At 34.5% G+C, this 20,837-nt stretch overlaps 1 protein-coding gene across 2 annotated transcripts in view; it reads right to left on the bottom strand.

Annotated features, from left to right (window-relative positions):
• The window catches only part of KCNH7 (potassium voltage-gated channel subfamily H member 7), a 466,858-nt gene that overhangs the window by 147,276 nt on the left and 298,745 nt on the right, over positions 1-20,837 (bottom strand). For both annotated transcript variants that reach the window (XM_010361847.2, XM_010361848.2), the window contains exon 3: positions 16,484-16,639. In XM_010361847.2, coding sequence (XP_010360149.2) covers positions 16,484-16,639 — 156 coding nt within the window. The remainder of the gene's footprint in view (positions 1-16,483; positions 16,640-20,837) is intronic.

Below are 20,837 nucleotides of genomic sequence, written 5' to 3'. Positions count from 1 at the left end.
AAAACAGAGGCCAAAGCATCCAAACAATAATCTGTCATTTTTATTGTCCCCACAGTAGTCTAGGTCCACATTATCCATGGCTTTACAATTACACACTGATCTTAAGGTCAGTCAACTTGGATCTTTGAGTTGCAATATTAACTACCTTCTTATATTATTTAAATGTCATAGACACCATTATCTTTAATAGATTTACTATGGACTTTTCCTCAGATGCTTCTAAAACATGGAAGAACACTCTCAAAACTCACAAACATTTCTCCATGTTGAGTATACTCTCCCAGTGGATGGTTTTTTTCTACATGCACATATTCAATTCTGTCTTCAGTCCAATGACTCCTAAATTTATATCTCCAGCCCAGACCTCTCCTCTGCGTTCCAAAACTGTATATCTAATAGATTCATCAACATCTCCACTTGAAAGACACATTACAATCTTATAACAAGTCCAATTTCATAATCTGACCCTTCAAGCCCAGGTTTTTGTTTTCTTCCTTTTTTCTTTTATTTTGTGAATGGCATTACAATCCATCCAGTCATACAAACCTGAGATTTGGGGACCATTCTAGATACTGTTCTCTCTCTCCCACTCATCCCAAATATTCCATTAATATCAATCCCTTAATTGTGTTCATTTTGCCTCCTGAATGTCTATTTTCATTTCTCTCATCTTCACTGCTGCTACATCTTTCCAAGATACTATACTGGTTCACATGATTTCCTGCAAAAGAATGCCAATCACTCTTCACATTTGTACCTTTATTGTCCACCCTTAAAAACAATAATTTTTATCTTTTAAAAAATTCAGAGCATGGGCACAGTGGTTTATGCCTGCAATGCCAGCACTTTGTGAAGAAAAGGCGTAATGATCTCTAGAGGTCAGCCATTTGAGACAAATCTGGGCAACAGGGCAAGACCCCCCATCTCTACAAAAAAAAAATAGCTAGGTATGGTGGTATATGCCTGTAGTCCTAGCCACTCAGGAGGCTGCGGTGGGAGGACAGATTGAGCCTATAAGTTTGAGGCTACAGTGAGCTATGATTGAGCCACTGCATCCTAGCCTAAGTGACAGAGAGAGACCCTATCTCTAAAGAAAGAAAAATAAATATATGATTATGTAAACTATTGCACAGTTCCACCCTTCCCCTGCTACCAATAACTTTCTCTTTGGGGATGGAAGACAAAACTATCTCCATCCTGCAGCTTCATCTCTGTTCCTTGCTCTCTAGAACCCAGTCATATGGAATTTTAATTCCCCTGGAGGCCTGTGCTTCTTTCAGATTCATGGCTTCTTTCTGTTTGATCCTTTTTACTTCACCTACTGAGCTCATCCGTTAGATTTCAGCACCAAAGTGATTTCATGGAGAAGCTTTTCCTTCCTTCTGAACAGGTTACCACCCCTTTCATAGCTTTCACCACAGTTAATAACTATGCACTTGTTGATTTTCTGTTTAAAATTTTTTTCCATGACTGGACCATAGGCCCCAGAAGGGCAGGATCCCAGGCTATTTTCCTCACCATTGAGTCCCAGCTCTGACCGAATGACTTGGCATGGTAAATGAATTTTCACAAACAGATTCTAAACTGAACTCAGAATGTGCTCAATTTTGACTGTAGGAAAACTAGACTATTTAATTGCTCTGGTCATCATAATTAGAGAATTTTAACCTCTTGGAATTGTACTGACTGACATTTAACAAAAAATATTGATTGAGTAGAACTCAACAGTTCATGGAAAAGGGTGAACTCTATACCATGTCCTCTCTATTTGATTTAATTCATCTATGAAGTTTATGTAAAATACCTGTTACAGAAAATTTGAGAATTTAAGAAGGCCAATTTATTATTATAAGCCTTCATTTGTGGTCTAGCAGTTAATAATGATACAAATCATTGAAATAGAATTAAACATTTTTATTATTAATTATTATGGACATATAGTTGTACACATTTATGAAGTACATGTGATATTTTGATACAAGAATATATTGTGTAATGATTAAATCAGTGTAATTGGGATATCCATCATCTCAAGCATGTACCATTTTTTGTGTCAGAAACATTCCACTTCTACTCTTTTAGTTATTTTGAAATATTCGATAAATAATTGTTAACTATTGTTGCTCTAAAGTGCTACCAAACACCAGATCTAATTCCTTCTATCTAACTGTATTTTGGTGCCCATTATTCATCCCCACTTTATCCACCACACCCTACCCTAGTACCCTTCCTATCCTCTGGTAACCATCATTCAACTACTTATCTCTGTGGTAGAAGACGTGACAATATACAGACAAACCACAAGTACATTCAACATTAAACTCTGGATTAATAAGGCAAAGACAAGAGTAACCAATCTGTGCAAATAAGATTAAGTGACAGTTCATAGTGATAACTGTTTTGCAAGCATTCTTACATATCTCTACTAATAACTTTTATATGCTCAAGTAAATTGCCAAGTTGAAAATCAGTGAACTGCATCCAAGTCATTTGATTAGTCTTTAATGCACATGAAATTGAGTTTCAAAGCAGTTTACAAATCAATTCTGCAAGCTTATTACAATGCATTGAAAGGCAATGACTACTTTTATTAATTTTTCATAATTTACTTCACACTCCTCCTTTAAAAAACAATTCACTGGCTTTCTTAAATTAATGACCACATAGGCATTTAGTTCATTCCTATAGTTCAGTCATATCCAGTGTGGTACAGATGGTCTTTTCTGCATCACTAGGTTAATAGGACCATGTTATATTGCATTACAGATTTAGTTGTCTAACTGTAGTTCATGCGGAAAGAATGCACATTGAGAATTTTGCTCAATGCTAGCACTTTCAGGCATGAAATATAAAACATAGATGAGTGTAATCCTGTTATGGATCTTAACACTGAAAAACATCTGTGCAAGTTAAGTCTTCAGATTTTATTATATTTGATTTCTAACTTGAATAATTAAAATAGATACTATTTAACCTATTTACTATAATGCTCAATAAATGTGAAATAAGAGAAACAGAAAAAGGTTTTGCACACACTTTTACACATTTCCAGAAAGAATTACAAGTACTGGTAAATGACTTACATGATTATGATTTTGTTTAAATACATCCTTTTCATCTAAGAAGGCATACAGTTGTTAATATACATGAATATAATTATAGTAGTTATAATTAACTACTAGCATAATGTCTTTCTCAGGACATGTCATTTTTGTGAAGATGCTGAATATAAATTTAGAGGGCACATCTTCATCAATCCTGTCATATATAGCTAACAACTTTTTAGTTCTCAACCAAGAAAACATAGATATTCCCATCATCTTTCTCTGTGAAAAGTCTATAATTATAACTTTAATGTATGCATGCAAAAATGTTAAATATTTTGCCAAATTCATACAGAAAATTCATGTCAGGTTAGCATAAAACAGCAGTTTCCTTGATTTAATTTTAGTTTTACCCAAGGTTTGGTGTTTTCTTGGGTCATAAATAGCCACATGAGAATCTAATGAAAATCCTGATTTCTCTTTGAAATAAATGTAGATAAATGCATACACACAATTTTGCTTATGATTTCAGAAGATGAATAACTAACTCCCCTTCTCCAACCAAAGCCCTTCAACATTGACCTCCCCTAAGATCCCCCAGGATTCGTTGATTCTTGATATTCCTTTTAGTTTTGAATTTATTTGCTGACATATTTGTGCTAGTCACATTTCTCATAAAATTATAATGATCACAACTACATTTATAACCTATCTCCTATGGTAATGGGGCTTTAGAAATTGGCTTTACTAAACTTTTCCAATTTGAGAAGACCTCATCAATCTGCTGCTATTATTCTCTCCCTCTCCCTCTTTCTTTCTCTCTCTCCCCACTTCTTTTCTGTGTGAATTGATTCTCATCTATTACAGTTTGGAAGTAAACTATTACACCCATTTTTGACTTCAAGCAATTCTTCTAACTTAAGACTACATTTAGGGATATTAGAAACAATAATTTTCTTGTGGAAAAACAAAAAAATCTCTGCAGATTTCTCCATCTATTTTCAATCATTGATTTTTCTCACAACACAAAGGCAAGTTTCCAATCATTTCCTTCATTCAATTTTTCATCATTTCTATAAATTCTTAGAACCTTGATTATGTCATATTTTTACTGCAAAAACCCAATTAAATATAATTAGAAGCAGTTTATTCCTGCCTGGTTCCGCTAGGTTGAAGTATGGACTGAAAAGTAGAGAGAAACTTAAGTTCAAGTAGTCAAGCAAATTAGAGACCATGGTGAAACAGGAGAGGATCTGTGTGGGGAGTAAAGTGAGGTTTGTTGTAAAGGCCATAAGCAGAGATCTGTCCCCTCACAAAGGGTTGGGGTGGTGGGAGGGTATCTTAGATTGGATTCCTGAGAGTAGATTGTGAAAAGGCTTATTGAGGGAGTACTCTCATGTCTATTATGTTATGTCTATTAAAAAGGTAGGATTAAGAAGAGAAAGTTAAACTGCTTTTCATATGCAGCTGAAGCTTCGGCCAATCCTCCTGGAGCTCAAATGCAGGAATATGCCCTTCAGAGTTCTGCCAAATTGAAGTCAGAGTACCTGGCCTTTGCTTCCCTGTATCTACCAGTCACTGGTTAAAGCCACACCATGGGAAAGGCCATAATGCTGGGTAAGGTAGTTTCCTGCCTTAGACCACAATTTCTAGGGAGGGGTAGCAGTGTATCTGGAACAGCTGATATTTCCAGCAGCTGGGCTGTCTCAGCCTTAAGGAAGATATCTGGGCTTAGGGCCACAGCGTCCAGTACAGAGAGAGAAATGTAGCCATCTTTTGGCCTGAAAAATTATGATCTGAATTAAGCCTACAGTCACATATTACCACACAAAATAAGGATGTGTGAATTGGTATCTGTGTACCTTTCTGATGTCAGAGTACTTACAAGCCTGACATTAAATTTGAAGCCTTAAAATCAGTGTGAGAATTTTCTCCAACCACATAACTCTGGATTTGCAGAGAAACACGACTTTAACTCCTGAATCAGAGAGAGAAGAAAATCAAATTTGGTGGGATAAACAGAGATAATGACTAACATAGTTGCCTTTTTCTTTTTTGGAAGAAAATTTTTCATAGAGGGATCCTGCAAGGACATGAGTCTCTCCTACTCCTACATATGTAGGAAGGTATATAACGTTGCCTATGAGCTGGTAGAACAACTCAGAATATTGTCAAAGAAGGATGTAGATAGCAGCTAGACTGGGAAAAATTATCATTCAATGTGAACTCAGTTTTAGCCAAGTGGCTACCCTGATTATTGGGTGACAAATGTTCCACTGTAGCCAGAGCAGGCCTAGTGTCAGTGATAACAAAAGATCACCAGGGAGTCTACTGACCTAGTAAACTTGAAGCTAGATACGAGATTCTCTAAAGGAGCAGATCAGATCGGCAATGCCATGAAGGGCTAAGAATCCTGTGACATTTCCTAGGGTATTAGATACCAGAGAAAAAAGCAAGATCTCACAGTGAGCAGTAAGGATGGGATCTAATTGGAATCTGTAAGTTATGTGAGTTAAAGGCAGTAAGTGGAGGTTGGCGGAGTCAGTGCTGTAGCAAGGCATGAGAACAATTACAGGAGCTGCAGCAGCAACAGAGCACTTCCGTAAACATGTTCACAAATGTTGACGATATCTGAGGGACACTACTTGTGATCTGGCTGGGTCATCACGAGAGCAAAGAAGCAAGAAACATGAATTTGGATAAGGGGGATAGGGCAGAAGACAGGACAAGGTGGTGGACTGCTTTCAGCCTCTTAGGGTTAAAATCTCTCAGTGAGAGGGGATTGGGAATGAAAGCAAACACAGCAGCATAATATACACGTAATTAAGTTTCTATGTGCTTAAAATAACAGCTTAGTAAATCAATGCATGCAATACCCATACTTTCTTTTTGATAGATTCCTTCTGTTTGTAAATGTCAAATTAAAAAGTCCATTCAAGTCCTGTGAAAGTGATAACGTCTTAACCAAAATTGAGCATGGATGATCATGTAGTCATCACATAAACAGATACTCTCTTGATGGACTGTTCCAAACACAAATGGTACAGACACCAGTTACCCAAATGCTGTATGAATAGGGACTGCACCGATTGGGTGTTGCTAGGTAACAAAACTTTCCAAATTATACTCACATGGGGGCTCTCTGGTGTGGATATACCAATTTGGGCATTCATTAACATCCATTGTCAATGAGGAAATAATGTATTTTTTTTCAACTACTAGCAATTTTCTTGACCTTAGAAATAGACACTTTGTTCAAACCCCGGGGGTTGGGAAAGGCACATGACATAAAATTTATTGCAACTATGACTAAACTTTCCTCAGATTTGTTTTTTGCAACCATGTCATGTTTCCTTTTTCATCAAATTTAATCTTTAAAAAGAGGAAACTTCCAAATACAGGAGAATAGTAAACATTAGTTACAGTGTAAAACCTTTAATTAAATTCATCTGAATAACAGATTGTTTCTATAGTAATGCTTACTGAATGGGAAACTCTATATTACTATTGCAGCTCTTCATCTTCAAACTAAAGAATGACTTTCAGCTCCAGTGGAGAATAGTAAAAACACTCTAAAAGCACTTTTATAAACCAGCTCTGTGGAAAATTTCTTTGTTTCTTAGCTTGAGGTCTAAAAACTGAGATACAAATTTGAGGGAGTAATGTAGCTATTGAGGCAAATGTGTATTTTATGTGTCCATTATCCAGAGTGTTGAGTCCAAAGCATATGAATAAAATTTTAGTGGCTTAAATTAGCTAGATAATTGCCTAAATTATCAATTATATTTTGTGTGGATAGGTTTAGCTTCAGTTGAAGCTTTTAGAAGAATTCAAAATTTTAGTAAGTGTAAAAGTAAAATTATCTTTGATTTGGAAAGTGTAATTTTAATCTTTTCAAAAATAATGGATATCCTTTATAGTACTTTAATAAGATTAAATGAAAAAGTACACTTCAAAAAAATACTATGAGTATAAGATACTTCAGAAATTTCGGGGTTTTTTTTTACATTTATTTTCACTTAAAATTATTTTTGTAGTTCTATCTAAACATTCATTAACCTAAACTATGGTTTTCAAACCTTCTTGGACATCAGAATGACTTGAAGTGTTTGTTAAAACACAGGTTGGTGAATTTCTGAGTTTCTGAATCAGTTGTTCTGCTGTAGGGCCCAAGAACTTGCACTTCAAACACATTGCAAGGTGACGTTGATGGTCTCACACTTGAAGAACCACTGATAGGCAATCTGAGTAATGCCCATTCAGTAGGAAAAAAGTAGCTTAATTATTAAAGGAAAAAAATAACTTTTTATGTCTTCTACAAATATGTACTGGATACTTAGTATTTGCAAAATACTAAATCTATATGAAACAAAATAAAATGTCCCTACTATGAAGTAGAGCTGTAGGGTTATGGGCCACTTCGAATAAGATAAAGATGTTCTCCAGTTTTCCAGTCTTCACTTCTCTCTATATTTTTTTACTCCTGGCCTTCTTCATTCATGTTACTTGTTTACTAAGCAAACAGATGTGACCAATGTGGTAGTGGAGACAGGTATGAGGTATTATGATGTCACAGGGGCAGGAACATGTGGACCCATGTGGGCCCGTTAAGCATGTGCCACAGATGAAGAGTCCTTTGGAATAGGTATGCTAGAAGAAGGAAAGCATTTTAGTGGAAGGGACACCACATGATACAAATTAGGTGGCATAAAGTGAATGATAGTTTCAAGGAACCCCCATTAAAATATGGGATGTGATGGGAAATTAGACTGAAGAAGTATCAGAAGCTATATCATGATAGATTGATTGTATTATGCATGCACAGGGCTTTGGAGTCTTATATTTTAGGCAATAGAGGACAATTGTAAAAGACATAGACAGTGGAGGATTATGACGTGATGTACAGCAATATAACATGTAATCCTGAAGAAAAGAAGCTTAAAGCAGGAATACCAATTATGAGACTATGATATCAGTCCAAGAAAGATGTGTTGAGGGTCTGAGTAAGACAATTATAGCGGGCTATGTGAGAGAGATAGTTAAGAGGTGTTTCACAGACTTTGGCTAACCTTTGGTTGGGAGAATAGAGGATTAGATAGAGGGAGTTTAGTATCATGTCCAGGTTTCTGGCTTGGAAGCTTTGGATAATGATTCTATTCATAATTTATGAAAAGGAACAGTTTTTTGTTGGGATAAAATGGATGGTAGCTGAGGATGGAAAGGTAGTTCTTAGCTTGAAATGCTAAATCGCCCAGAAATACTAAAATCTTCTAAATGATATGTCTAGTGGGATATATGAGGTTGTAAGTAAGGCTAAAGAAAGATAATGAGCTGGAGATAATGATTTGTGAGAAGGTCTTTACCCTGTAAGTAAAGGATGAGGTTGCCCAAGCAGGGTATATAGAGATGACTAAGAAGGAAGGAATATTAAAAGCAGCTCCCAGGGGAGAAACAAATAGCTTTTAAGAGCAGAGTAAGAGAAACAAACAAATGGTACTGAAATAGCTGTTACAGAGGTGGAAAGACTCAAGGGAATGTGGTGACATGGAATGTAAAAGAAGGGAATCCAACTTAAGTACCACTTTTTGTTTAATTTATGTTCCCCCAATCCCTTCAAGAAATGTTTAGAAAATTAAAAAGTGTGCATGTATCTGTGTGTGAATCCGAGTATGATACTAGGTTAATGCTACAGAAGACATATGAAATTCAAATGTAGTTTTCAATAATTTAAAGTGAAACAAAAATAATTTATCTAAAACAGTAAAAGTGAAAACCTCTTATACTTGATGACAGTTAACTCGGGCATTAATCACGTAAACAAGAACGCATAATTTGTTTATCCTCCATTTTTCACAAATATTCTTTTGTTTGTTTGTTTGTTTTTTCTTTTTTTTGAAACGGAGTCTCGCTCTGCCGCCCAGGCTGGAGTGCAGTGGCCAGATCTCAGCTCACTGCAAGCTCCGCCTCCCGGGTTTACGGGTTCACGCCATTCTCCTGCCTCAGCCTCCCCAGTAGCTGGGACTACAGGCGCCCGCCACCTCGCCCGGCTAGTTTTTTGTATTTTTAAGTAGAGACAGGGTTTCACCGTGTTAGCCAGAATGGTCTCCATCTCCTGACCTCGTGATCCGCCCGTCTCGGCCTCCCAAAGTGCTGGGATTACAGGCTTGAGCCACCGCCCCCAGCCCATTTTTCACAAATATTCTACATCATCAAATATTACAGCTGAAAAGAAGAGAGCTCACTTTTCCATTACTATTGGCTCCTTTAAATGTGGCCCATTATGCTTGGTAGGGAATGCACAATTTTCTCTTTCACTCTGTATTATTTCCATTTATTAGATTGCAAACTTTTTACAGAAGACTTCGGTGAGAAAGTGTTCAATTTCATCTTTTATTTGGTATTTATATCTATTATGTAGCAATTAATTGGCTCAAATTATTCAGTATTTATCAAAATTTGATAAGATTTATCAACATAACACTTTCTTCTGTATTTGCTTCATTTCAGGGGACATAAGTCATCTAATTGTGGCTAATTCCATGTCTTCTACAGGTAATAAGTTTATGAAAAATTAGGTCTTCTCAGAGAAAGCTGCTCACTTTTTTTGTGTAGAGTTCCTGGCTCTGAAACTAGGTATTTGTACGAGAAATGATCCACCACTTAATTCAATATAAAATAAGTCTCTCAGTTTTCAGAATATATGGAGCCCAATGTATCATAATGCCTTTTTATAATCGAAATTTTCTACTGTGTATTTACCTCCTTTTCTTTTACTTAATCTTCATAATTTAATACCTCCCTATTTTTGAAGCTATGCTTCTTGTGTAGTCATGTCACATCTCTTCCTTTATTTTGCCTCTATTTCAATAGAGGTATTTAAATTTTCAGAAAATCACGTCTTCCCAAACACATGACAACCTTTTTCTTATTACTCTCATTGAAATCCTGCCACTCTGAGGATTTCTGAGACACGCACGTGCACACACACACACACACACACACACAATTACAAACACTTTGGTAAGAGAGTAAGCATTGGTTAAAAGGAAATGCCAGTTTAAAATTTGCCTTTGTGAATACCACTGTATACTTCTTTGTAACCATACTTTTATTTAAGATCATTTCAAGTGATACAGAAGCTGGTAGTTACAATGCAGGTTTTGAAGTAATAATATCACAATTTGAAGGTAAGACGTGTCTGCTAAAATAGGTGCATCAGGTTTTTCTATTCTTTATTTTTTTTTAAAGTGGCTATCACTGGGGAACAACAGTGTTTGAAATAGCCAATATCATTATTTTACACTGGTAGTAACATTATACTTCAAAGAAAAAATATCAGCAGGGGTTTGCCAAAGATGAGAAAAAATATGAAGTAGAAATTGGATAGTATCAGAAGGTACAAAGCATAATTTGTCTCTTTTTAACTTTTCTGCTTGATTTAACAATCCATTCTTCAAAAACTGACACCAAGTAAAAGGAAATCTGGGTCATATAATGACAGAAGAGTGTAATCAAACCGATATACAGGTGGTAAATAATGGGCCTTTGTAATGCTCTGGAATAATTTTGTCTGCATATTTGTACTCTCTCCAATGATTCCCTGTATGAGTGATGGCTAAAACATAGGGAAACCACTTAGGTTCACAAAATAAGAAGCAGAATCTCTACTGCATTTGTTATAACTTGTACATAAGACTTTATTTTAATCACAATATAAAGTTGCATAAATTGTGTATTATATCCCAGAGGCTACTGTAAAGACTATCTTCCATTTAGGAAATCAAGGTTTCAATTCTCCATTTACATTTCAGTTTTAAATAGACACATTATCTTTTTTACAAGTCCTCTTCTCTGCCATGTTGCCGATGTACCCTCCTTTTTTCACTTCCATCCAATTTGATGGACCATGAAATACAACTATTCGGTGGGAAAATATAAGGATTTGAGAAGACAGTGAAGAAACTAAACAAGGTATCCACCATCTAAACAAATTACATTATTGGTATTCATGACAGAAATAGAGGTTGACATTAGAAGTGTACTCCCAGGAATCATTCATTAATGATTGCATTTGTTAGTGGAAAGTATAAGAAAATCAAAACAGTCATCAACTTTGGGATCAAGACTTTGGGGGTAAGAATAGTATTTTACAGTAGCTCAATTTTTTTCTAAATATGTCATCTGGAAAACTGATGAATTAGTAATTCTGATAGAGTTTTCTCCAAGTGTAATACTGTTCAGGGTAAAACATTTAGAATATTGGAATCACATTACATTAATATATTTGTGCCAATGTTGCTTTAAAAATATTGTACTGTCATGTAGACACACATAAGGAAAAAATTGCTATTATGAAAAATTATCAGCTGAGGTATGTTTGATTTGGTATTATACTTAGGTTTACAAAATAGGCTTTTGGGACCATTTTTCATTATATGCATATTTTTCTATCTTAATTTATACACAGTGTAACAATTTCCTTTCTTAAATATTAAAGTTTTGTGATAAGGCTTCCAGCTTCCCATAGATAATGACAGATACCTAAATTACAAAATCCTCATGGATCCCGATATAAACCTTTGAGATTTAATAAAGGAGGAGTCAAATAAAAGTACCCATAAACCACGCCTATGGACTAACTAGAGAAAGACAACTTACAGACTTTTATTTACATGTAGGTGGGGGATTTGCTAATACCAGCAAAATTGGCTCAGAAGAGCACACTGTAATAGAGAGTCAAGGTGAAACTAAATGAAGAAAAGAGGAGTACAGAAGTCTCCCTGGAGTGATGGAACACTTATTAAACAGAGTTCACCTTCAGCAGAAGAGGACCTCACACTGAGTATGAAATCTCAAGATCAGGTCTGTAACATGAGCACCAGTTCCTGGAGAGACAATAGTAGGGGCTTAAAAAGTGCACAGGACCCGGATACCGGAGTCACTTACAATGGATAGTCAAGCAGGTTGACATCAGACTACTTGTCAGCAACAGTTGATGTAAGAAAAGAATGAAACAATATCTACCAGAGTCAGAAGGCATAGAATATGGACCAAATACTATGTCATATCTACCTAGGCTCTCCTTCAAATGTCAAAGTGATATAAAAACATGTTAAACACGAGATAACTCTTAAAATATTTTACCCCCGCACGTTTCCCAAAGGGGATATACTTCATCTAAGAAGCTGTGTTTGGGGAATCTCTGACAAAACGACAGTCATGAATACATTTCACTAGAAATTTGAGGCCAAAAAAAATGTAAGAAGTATATACACATTACCTACTTGACAAGCTAGAAATACCACATCCCAACAAAATGGGAGGGAGAGGAGAAAAAAATAGACAAGCTCACTGAGTGCCTTACTGGTAACACATGAGAGTCAAGTGATGTTGTTTTAAACTGACACACTGAGTGGCAGGAGACTAAGGATACTCAGGAGCACGTAGATGAGCCTTAAGAAATAGAATATTGTTGACGAAAACTGCATGGTGGGAAGAAGAAGAAAAGGATTATAAGCTATTAGGTTGGTGCAAAAGTAATTGAGGTTTTTGCCATAATAATTTTATTTTTGCTCAAAGTAGGGAACCAAAATGTATTGACTGAGGAAGAGGAAAGAGTTAAGGATAGTATATAACATTTTCTTATAAAGATAACCATTGGAAAACTATAAATTTTTCCCAAATACCAAAAAAAAAAAAAAAAAACCCAAAAAACTCCAAACCAGAATCAAAGAACAACAAGAACAACAAAAAATCAGTTTTTAAAAGGGCAAAGAAAAGATAACATAATGAAATACTTCAAGAGTATATTTAACATAGAATACGTTAGTACCAAGAAAACAAACATATCTATTGCATCAATAAATGTAAATATCTATTGTAGTTATAATCAATTAAAGTATAAGTGTTATTTTCTTATAAGCAACAAAGAAAAGCTTCACACTGCATAAAACCCGCACACTGTATAAAAAAAGACACAACCAAACAAAGGGAAATCACTAAAAGGTGACTTTAAACAGCAAGAAAATGGAAAAAAGAAAAGACTCAAGTGTCATGATTTAAGATACAGTAGAATTTAGGTGGAAAATTAGTAAACAAAAAATAAGATACTTTGTAATGCTAAATGCTACTTTATACTAATAACATAAGATATATGACTATCTATGAAATGTGAATGTCTATGAAATAAACAAGAGCAGCAATATTCATAAAACAGAAATTGCAAGAGATAGAATGAAAAATACCAAGAAATATCCTAACAGTAGAAGACTTTAATAAACTTTCTTAAATCCAAGACATATCTGGAGGACAGGAAATAAGTAAGGATATAGAAGACAGCATAATAATAAGGCAGAGCTTTAAAAAGTAGATATCAACTTTTGTAGCTTGATATTCTGCAATATCACTTTCTTTTCATATTCACATGACATAATCATGAAAATTGATCAAATAATAAATATTGGGCAAATTTTAGACAATTACAAAAAGAGAAATAATACAAACAGGACTTTGTGACTGTAAGACAATAAAACCCGAAATTTTTAACAAAAAATAATACTTTAAAAATACTTTTCCTACTGGAAAACTAAAACTATCTATATTAAACAACTCAAGTTAAGAACTAGGAAAACAAAAGTTGCATTTTTTTCTAGGAAAAATAATATTACATTTCTAAATTCATGGAGTATAGCTTACACAGTGCTTAAGTAAAAATATATAGCCTTTAAATCATATACCAAAAAACTGAAAGAGTGAAAATAAATCAATGCAATAAAAAAGAGGCAACAAAGTAAGCTGATAAAAACTGAATTAAAAAACATAAAAGCAACATTTTGTGAGTTTGAAAACTAATAGAATTAATAAACCAATAAAAGTTAGGTCTTTGGGAAAAAAGCTACTGACTAATCAACAATTTTAAATGGAGAAAACAGTAATAAAAGAGAAATTTCAAGGAAAAAAACTATAGGAACAGAGGATTTAAAAAAATCATAAAATACTACCTTGCATAATTCTATTAAAACAAAATGTAAATATTTACATGAAATAATTTCTAGGGAAATAACGTCTAGCAAAACTGAAACTAGTTAAGATTGATAATTTGAGTAGACTATTATTAAAGAAGAAAAATAAATTTGTCAAGGAGCTACTTCACCAACAAGTACCACAAGTAAGTACCTCGATGACTTTACAGGGGAGTCACAAGGAACTTTTAAAGTCTAGATAATCCTCAAACTATTTAAATGCTTCAATAGCGTACAAAAAGGGGAAGAAACTCTCAATTATTTTTTGAAGGAATTATAATGTTGATACCAACACCTTAGAAAATTGCACATATGCAGGCAAAAATTATAGATCACTCTCCCATTGGATATTGATACAAACTGCAAAATTAATGTAAGTTAAGAGAACCCAACAATGTTTTACAAAATGAAATATAACATTCTTCCAGGGATGCAAGAATGGTTTATATTAGTAACTTCATTTATAAAATGTATTAAAAAATAAGGAAAAGAATAATACACGCATTTCCACAGAGGCTAAAAAAGGCCTCACACAAATTTCAGCACCCATTCTTAAAAAATTTAAGTCAGTGGAAACTTTCTTAAAATTATAAAGCACATACAACTCAACTGACATGTCATTATTTCAATTAATGGGGAATGTTTGAATTAAAGGCATTCGCATAACAACCAGAGCCAGGCATAGTGTTCACTATTGATTTCTTTTTAATGATACCTTGGAGGTAATAGCCAGCACATTTTGACAAGAGAAAACTATGAGATGTACAAGAATTGGAAAGGAAATATAAAACAATTTCTATTTTATGTGATAGAATATTTGAAAAATTCATAAAAGTCAATGTATAAGTCACTGTAAACTAAGAATTAACTAAGATAGTTGGATGTAAAATAAATGTATTCGGAAAGAAAAGTTACTTTTATAAGAAAATACAATGGGGAAAAAAAGTCCCATTTATAATAGCAGCAACAACAAAAGTTAAATGCCAAAGAACAAAGTAAACAAGTGAGGAGAATTTTAAGAAATTCCTGAAAGACACAAAAATTAGACTTAGAAAATAAAAATACATACTATATATTTTTGAATAGAATGACAATATTACAGAGACATCAGTTATCTTCAAGTTAACTTATACAATTAATGTGAATCCAATAAAAATATTAAATATTTTTTTCTAGCTGTAGAAATTTTTTTCTAAAGTTCACGTGGAAAATTAATCAAAAAATAACCTCAACCTTCTGAAAATTAATATCAAATAATAAGGAATGATGCTATATTAGTTATTTATTGTATATATAAACTGTATGATTCTGAAGGATAGATAGACCAACAGAACAGAATAGAAAATCCAGGAGTAGATTCAAGCACATATGGAAGTTTAGTGTATAATAAAGGTGGCATCTTAAATTACTGGTGAAAAGATAGACTTTTTAATAAATAATGTTAGAACAATGAGTGAGCCATTGAGAAAAAGATAAATTAACTGTATACCCTGCACTATACACCAAAATAACCTTACAATGCATCAGAGATCCTAAAAAATGAAATCATACAAGTTCCGGGGAAAGGAAGTGATTTATTTAGAACCTTGGAGTGGTTCAAGCTTTTCTAATTATGTCTCAAAAATTCAGATGCAACAAAGGAAAGAGTTATAAATTTAGACACATTACCAAAAATCACTTTAAATAACAAAAATTATGAAAAAGATAAAAGACACACTATTTTCTAGGTAAGCTATTTGCAGCTAATTTACAAATTGACAAGATAGAGAAAAAACAACCAAAATGTATAAAAGAAATGAACAGTTGATAAAGAAATGTCCTTTGTGCTTAAATATATGAACCTTACTCGTAGAATAAATATAAACTAAACGAATTGAGGTACTAGTTCTCACTTATGTTGATGACAATTGTTGAAAAAACTGATTCTGACTCTCTTTGTTGGCAGAGTTTTGGGGAAAAGTGCTAATTCATGGCTGCTGGTAGTGTAAAATGGTTTAAAGCACATGGAGGAGAATTTGACAGTACCTGATGGTATTATATATATCACCCTTGACCCAGGAACCCCACTTATAGGACCCTGAAGATACATTTGTCCAATAATATACATATGAAAATACGTAAGCAGAATTTATTCTGGCATTATTTGTAATAGACAAAGTCTGAAAACAACCTAAATGTCCATCAGGTGTCAGGGGACTGGTTAAATACATTATATTATATCCAAGATAAATGGCTTCCAGAGCAGCCAATAAATTCTGGAAGGCAAAAGGTAACATGAGCTAATGGTTTACTCATGTAAAATTATTTTACTTCAAATGTAAAGATATTTTGAGAACTGAATTGAAATGAAGACTGTGTTAAAGTGACTACAGTAGCAGAATTATCAAGAGCATTGAGGACACATTGCCTTTTACTTACGGTTTACAGTTTTGACTGGTAATATTGGGTTTACCCTCTCTGTGGTGGCAGCATTTTCATCATCCGTCACATGTTCAAAATTAATGATGAACATCATAGCCACACCCTCTTGGTTTTTCACTGGAATTATGTGAGTGTTACAAATAAAAGTGGACCCTAAGGAGATTAAAAATGAATGTTAGTTAAAAATATGCCTTTGTTTTGAACTATCAAGTAACATTAAAATGGAAATATACTCCTAAGGAAATTTGTATCTTAAATGATCCCTGATATTAAAAAATAATTTGATCTTTTTTACTTTGTATTTTATTGCATACCATATTCATTTAAAATATATATGTTTTTCCAGAAAAACATTATAAATAAATTCAGTTACTACATTGTGGAAAAACAGAAATATCAAATTCTATTTGCTTTCACACCCATCCCTATAATAGTTAATTTTTAAAGAGATATATTCCTTAACTTTCTAGAAATAATTCTTATCATTTTCTTATAAATTTTGGTTAAATCTGAATCTCTATAAAATATAGCTGCATAAAAATTGAAAGAAACTCATGTCATCTTGATTTTAACAGTAAGCAACTTATGTGCTTTTCTAATTTATTAGACATAAAATAGTAAATTATTGACTCTATCTTATATATGTTACAGTAATTCTTTTCTGTGCAAAATTCACAACGTCCAAATTACAATGGTTTTGTCTGTTTTTTATTCTGTTAGAAAACAAGGGCCGGGCGCGGTGGCTCAAGCCTGTAATCCCAGCACTTTGGGAGGCCGAGACGGGTGGATCACGAGGTCAGGAGATCGAGACCATCCTGGCTAACACGGTGAAACCCCGTCTCTACTAAAAATACAAAAAACTAGCCGGGCGAGGTGGTGGGCGCCTGTAGTCCCAGCTACTCGGGAGGCTGAGGCGGGAGAATGGCGTGAACCCCGGGAGGCGGAGCTTGCAGTGAGCTGAGATCTGGCCACAGCCCTCCAGCCTGGGTGACAGAGCGAGACTCCGTCTCAAAAAAAAAAAAAAAAAAAAAAAAAGAAAAAGAAAAGAAAAGAAAATAACAAAGTTTTGTCTACATTATTGCGTTAGTAATCTTCTTCATGAGATGATATTCTTCAAGATGATATTCTTCTAAAAGCAAAATTACAGGGCTAGTAAGATACATTTCATTAGAATTATCTGGAAATGAAATAAACGAAGGTATGACTCAGTTTGCAATCAACCACCACCATCCATCTTCCGACAGAAACCCACAGGTCCAAGATACAGAGCACATACTTGAAAAGCATACTTCTTTTAAATCAGCTGACTGCTGACTGACTCCTTGCAGCTAACTTCTAGAATTCCCTCAAAGCAGTTTCGTCACACTTTTACCCTCTGAATATGCTCTTTAGTCAAGGTAATGGAAATTTCACAGGCTTGAAATTTGTTTCGGTTCCAGCTACTTAAGTTACAAATAAAGTGTTTTTAAAATGCCAAACTTCAGAAAGTGTTCTTAAGCATTTACAAGCTTGTCCAACCCCGTGGCCTGCGGGCTACATGTGACTCAGGACGGCTTTGAATGTGGTCCAACACAAAGTTGTAAACTTTCTTAAAACATTGAATTTATTTTATTTATGTATTTTAGCTCATCAGCTATCGTTACCATTAGTGTATTTTATGTATGGCCCAAGACAATTCTTCTTTTTCCAATGTGGCCCAGGGAAACCAAAAGATCGGAACCCCCTGATTTAGGAAATGCATCCATTTTGACTGCTGTTGTTTTTCACAACTAACTGAGACCACCTTGAATCTTGAGGAGAATGATGGTGCAATGTAGAGACGGGGGCAGGTTGTGAGCAAGATTAGTCTGGCATGAAACATCAGAGGGAAATGTGAGCAAGTGCCAGGACCCCTGGAGGCTGGAGATAGGGGCCGGGCAAACAGCTGAAGGATGTTTTTGGGAACCCTAACATCTGCAAAGGCCAGTAGATGTGAGTATTCCCAAATGGTGACCTATGTAAGCTTTAATAAAGTCAGCGTAAGAAAACTCCTTTCTTCTTGTCCTGCATCTTGGCTCCTGCTGCTAGAGCTGAGAACAAAAGCTATTATGGATATTGCTATAGATCGAGGACTTCATAGGGAAGGGATTTTGAGGGTAGGCCTGGAGATCTAACAATTATTTGTAAACTTGTTTCTATGGGTAAATATGTTCTAATTTCCAAGGAACTGATCGACAAATATACTTTTAGAAAGACTCTTTGTAAGTTAGGAATGCCTATGTGTTCCTTATAATTCAGATGTGCTAGTTATAATAAAAATGTGGACAGCTTCTCAAATTTGAAATGTGGATAACTTTATTTATAACTAATTTCATATTTTCTATAAATGTGGCAATGGCTTTACAGATGTTGGAAAATATGCCTTAGGAACGGCAAGCTGCACCTTCAGTCTTCAGCTTCTTCAGCTATGTCTCCAATTCATTTAATAAAATAGTTAGCTAGAGCACTTGTCATAGTTTCCATGGTAACAAACGGGATGACTTTAGTAAACAGAAAATAAGCAATTTAAGACTGTTCTATTAGAACTAAAAATAGAAGTGCTTCAGGCCAGGCATCACAGTACACACTGGTTAAACAGTCTGAGGAGATGCTAGAAATAGTCATTATGTACTTTCCTAATGAACCAAAATACATATTGATTTTACCATTTAAAATGACATTTCCTGGATCATTTAGAATATCATTGTGAATTCGCACATTTGTTATTTAAGCAGTTTCAAATTTTCCAACACTTGGGGTGTACTGTTGACTATAAAAAACATAAAAAAAGTTTGAGAAATCAGGAAATAAAATATGTGGGGATAGAGATCTAATAGGCATGTAATAGAGCAATTTTGCTTTTGGTAATAAGGGACAAAATCATGTTTTTCAATACAAGTGTTTGTATATGTACTGTCTAGTCCTAAAAATCATAAAATTATAGTGCTTTGTATAAAAGTTCAGCTATCTGCATTGGCTCTAAAGCATATTAAATAAATGTAATTAATCTAGGATTTACTGCCCGCTCTCATTGTTTCCTGTACATTTCTATTAAGCAATATATTTCCTCTAAAGTCAACTGAAAACTCACATTCACATGCTTTTCTCTTTTAGTTTGGGAATTTAATGTCTCCATCAATCTTTCATAGCCTCCTGGAAGGCAGACAATGAAAGGAGATACATGGAATTTAGAGGAAGAGAAGAATAAAATACATCTGATAGAACAAAAATAATTAGCTTGGCTAATTCTACAAAATCCAACTAAGTTCTGTCAAGATACTACTTTGGTCAGGTGACATTGCCCTAAGAAGTCATCACTCTGTGCTCCTAAATATTTCTTTTGAATGTTGGGAACAGGAGCAATGGAAACCTAATCGAGCAAACATTAGCCAAGCAACAACAACAACAACAACAACAAATAATAATAAATAATAATAATAATAATAATAATAATAATGTGGAAATAAGACATCTAAACAAAATTAGAAAAATTTCAGACCTTGTTAAATGAATCATATATTCAAATGAAATTAATAGTGTTTGTTAAGAAGCAGATTATTTACAATAATATTGGCCATTATTTATAAAATTATACATGCAATTATACTAATATTGTTAGACTACGGTTCATATCCACATTTTCTCTCCTGAGTGAAAACATTTCCAAAGTGGAAAAGACTGTTTAGGAGGAACAGTACTAATTTTAATAAAATTTTTAGAGTGTGTGATTTTTGACTGCAGCCATAGAGCAAGCAAACTCAAGGTAATCTGAATAATTGTGAAAAGTATACTTTATTTTATATGTTGGTAGCATACACCTAGTTGGACTTTACAATAAGATGCTGGGACTCCTCCTTTTGAATTGCTTTAAAGGTATTTTATTGTACTGCATGTGGTTTGTGTTCACAGGGCATCTTATGCCTTTGAGGAACAGTGTAGAAGCCAATGTTACTAGGGTAGTGTGTGGTGGTTGTGGGACAGGGCAAGGTGGGGAGGGTAGGCAAGGTCAAGGGAGAGGCCAGAAGTCACTGGGGAGAAGGCCAAGGAATGGATCTGAAACTTTTCACTATGTTAGACAGGAAGGCATTGGAGAGTTTTATCCAGGAGTTAGCATGATTTGATTTAAAACTTCCCTTCACGTGTGTGTGTGATGAACAGCTTACAGAGGAGGCCAGGATGGAAGCAGGGAGGCCATTTGGGAAAATACTGCAAGAGCCTTGGCAAGCCATGATGGTGGTTTGGTCCAGGGTGTTGTTGTTGCAGGTGGTAATGAGAGGTCTGTCTGTTGGGGATGTTTTGAGGTAGAGCTTATAGGATTTGCTGATATATTGGA

This window comes from Rhinopithecus roxellana, chromosome 14, assembly GCF_007565055.1.
Source record: "Rhinopithecus roxellana isolate Shanxi Qingling chromosome 14, ASM756505v1, whole genome shotgun sequence".
NCBI lineage: Eukaryota > Metazoa > Chordata > Mammalia > Primates > Cercopithecidae > Rhinopithecus > Rhinopithecus roxellana.
The sequence above is the reverse complement of the archived record's forward strand: the minus strand, read 5'-3'. Positions and strand labels throughout refer to the sequence as shown.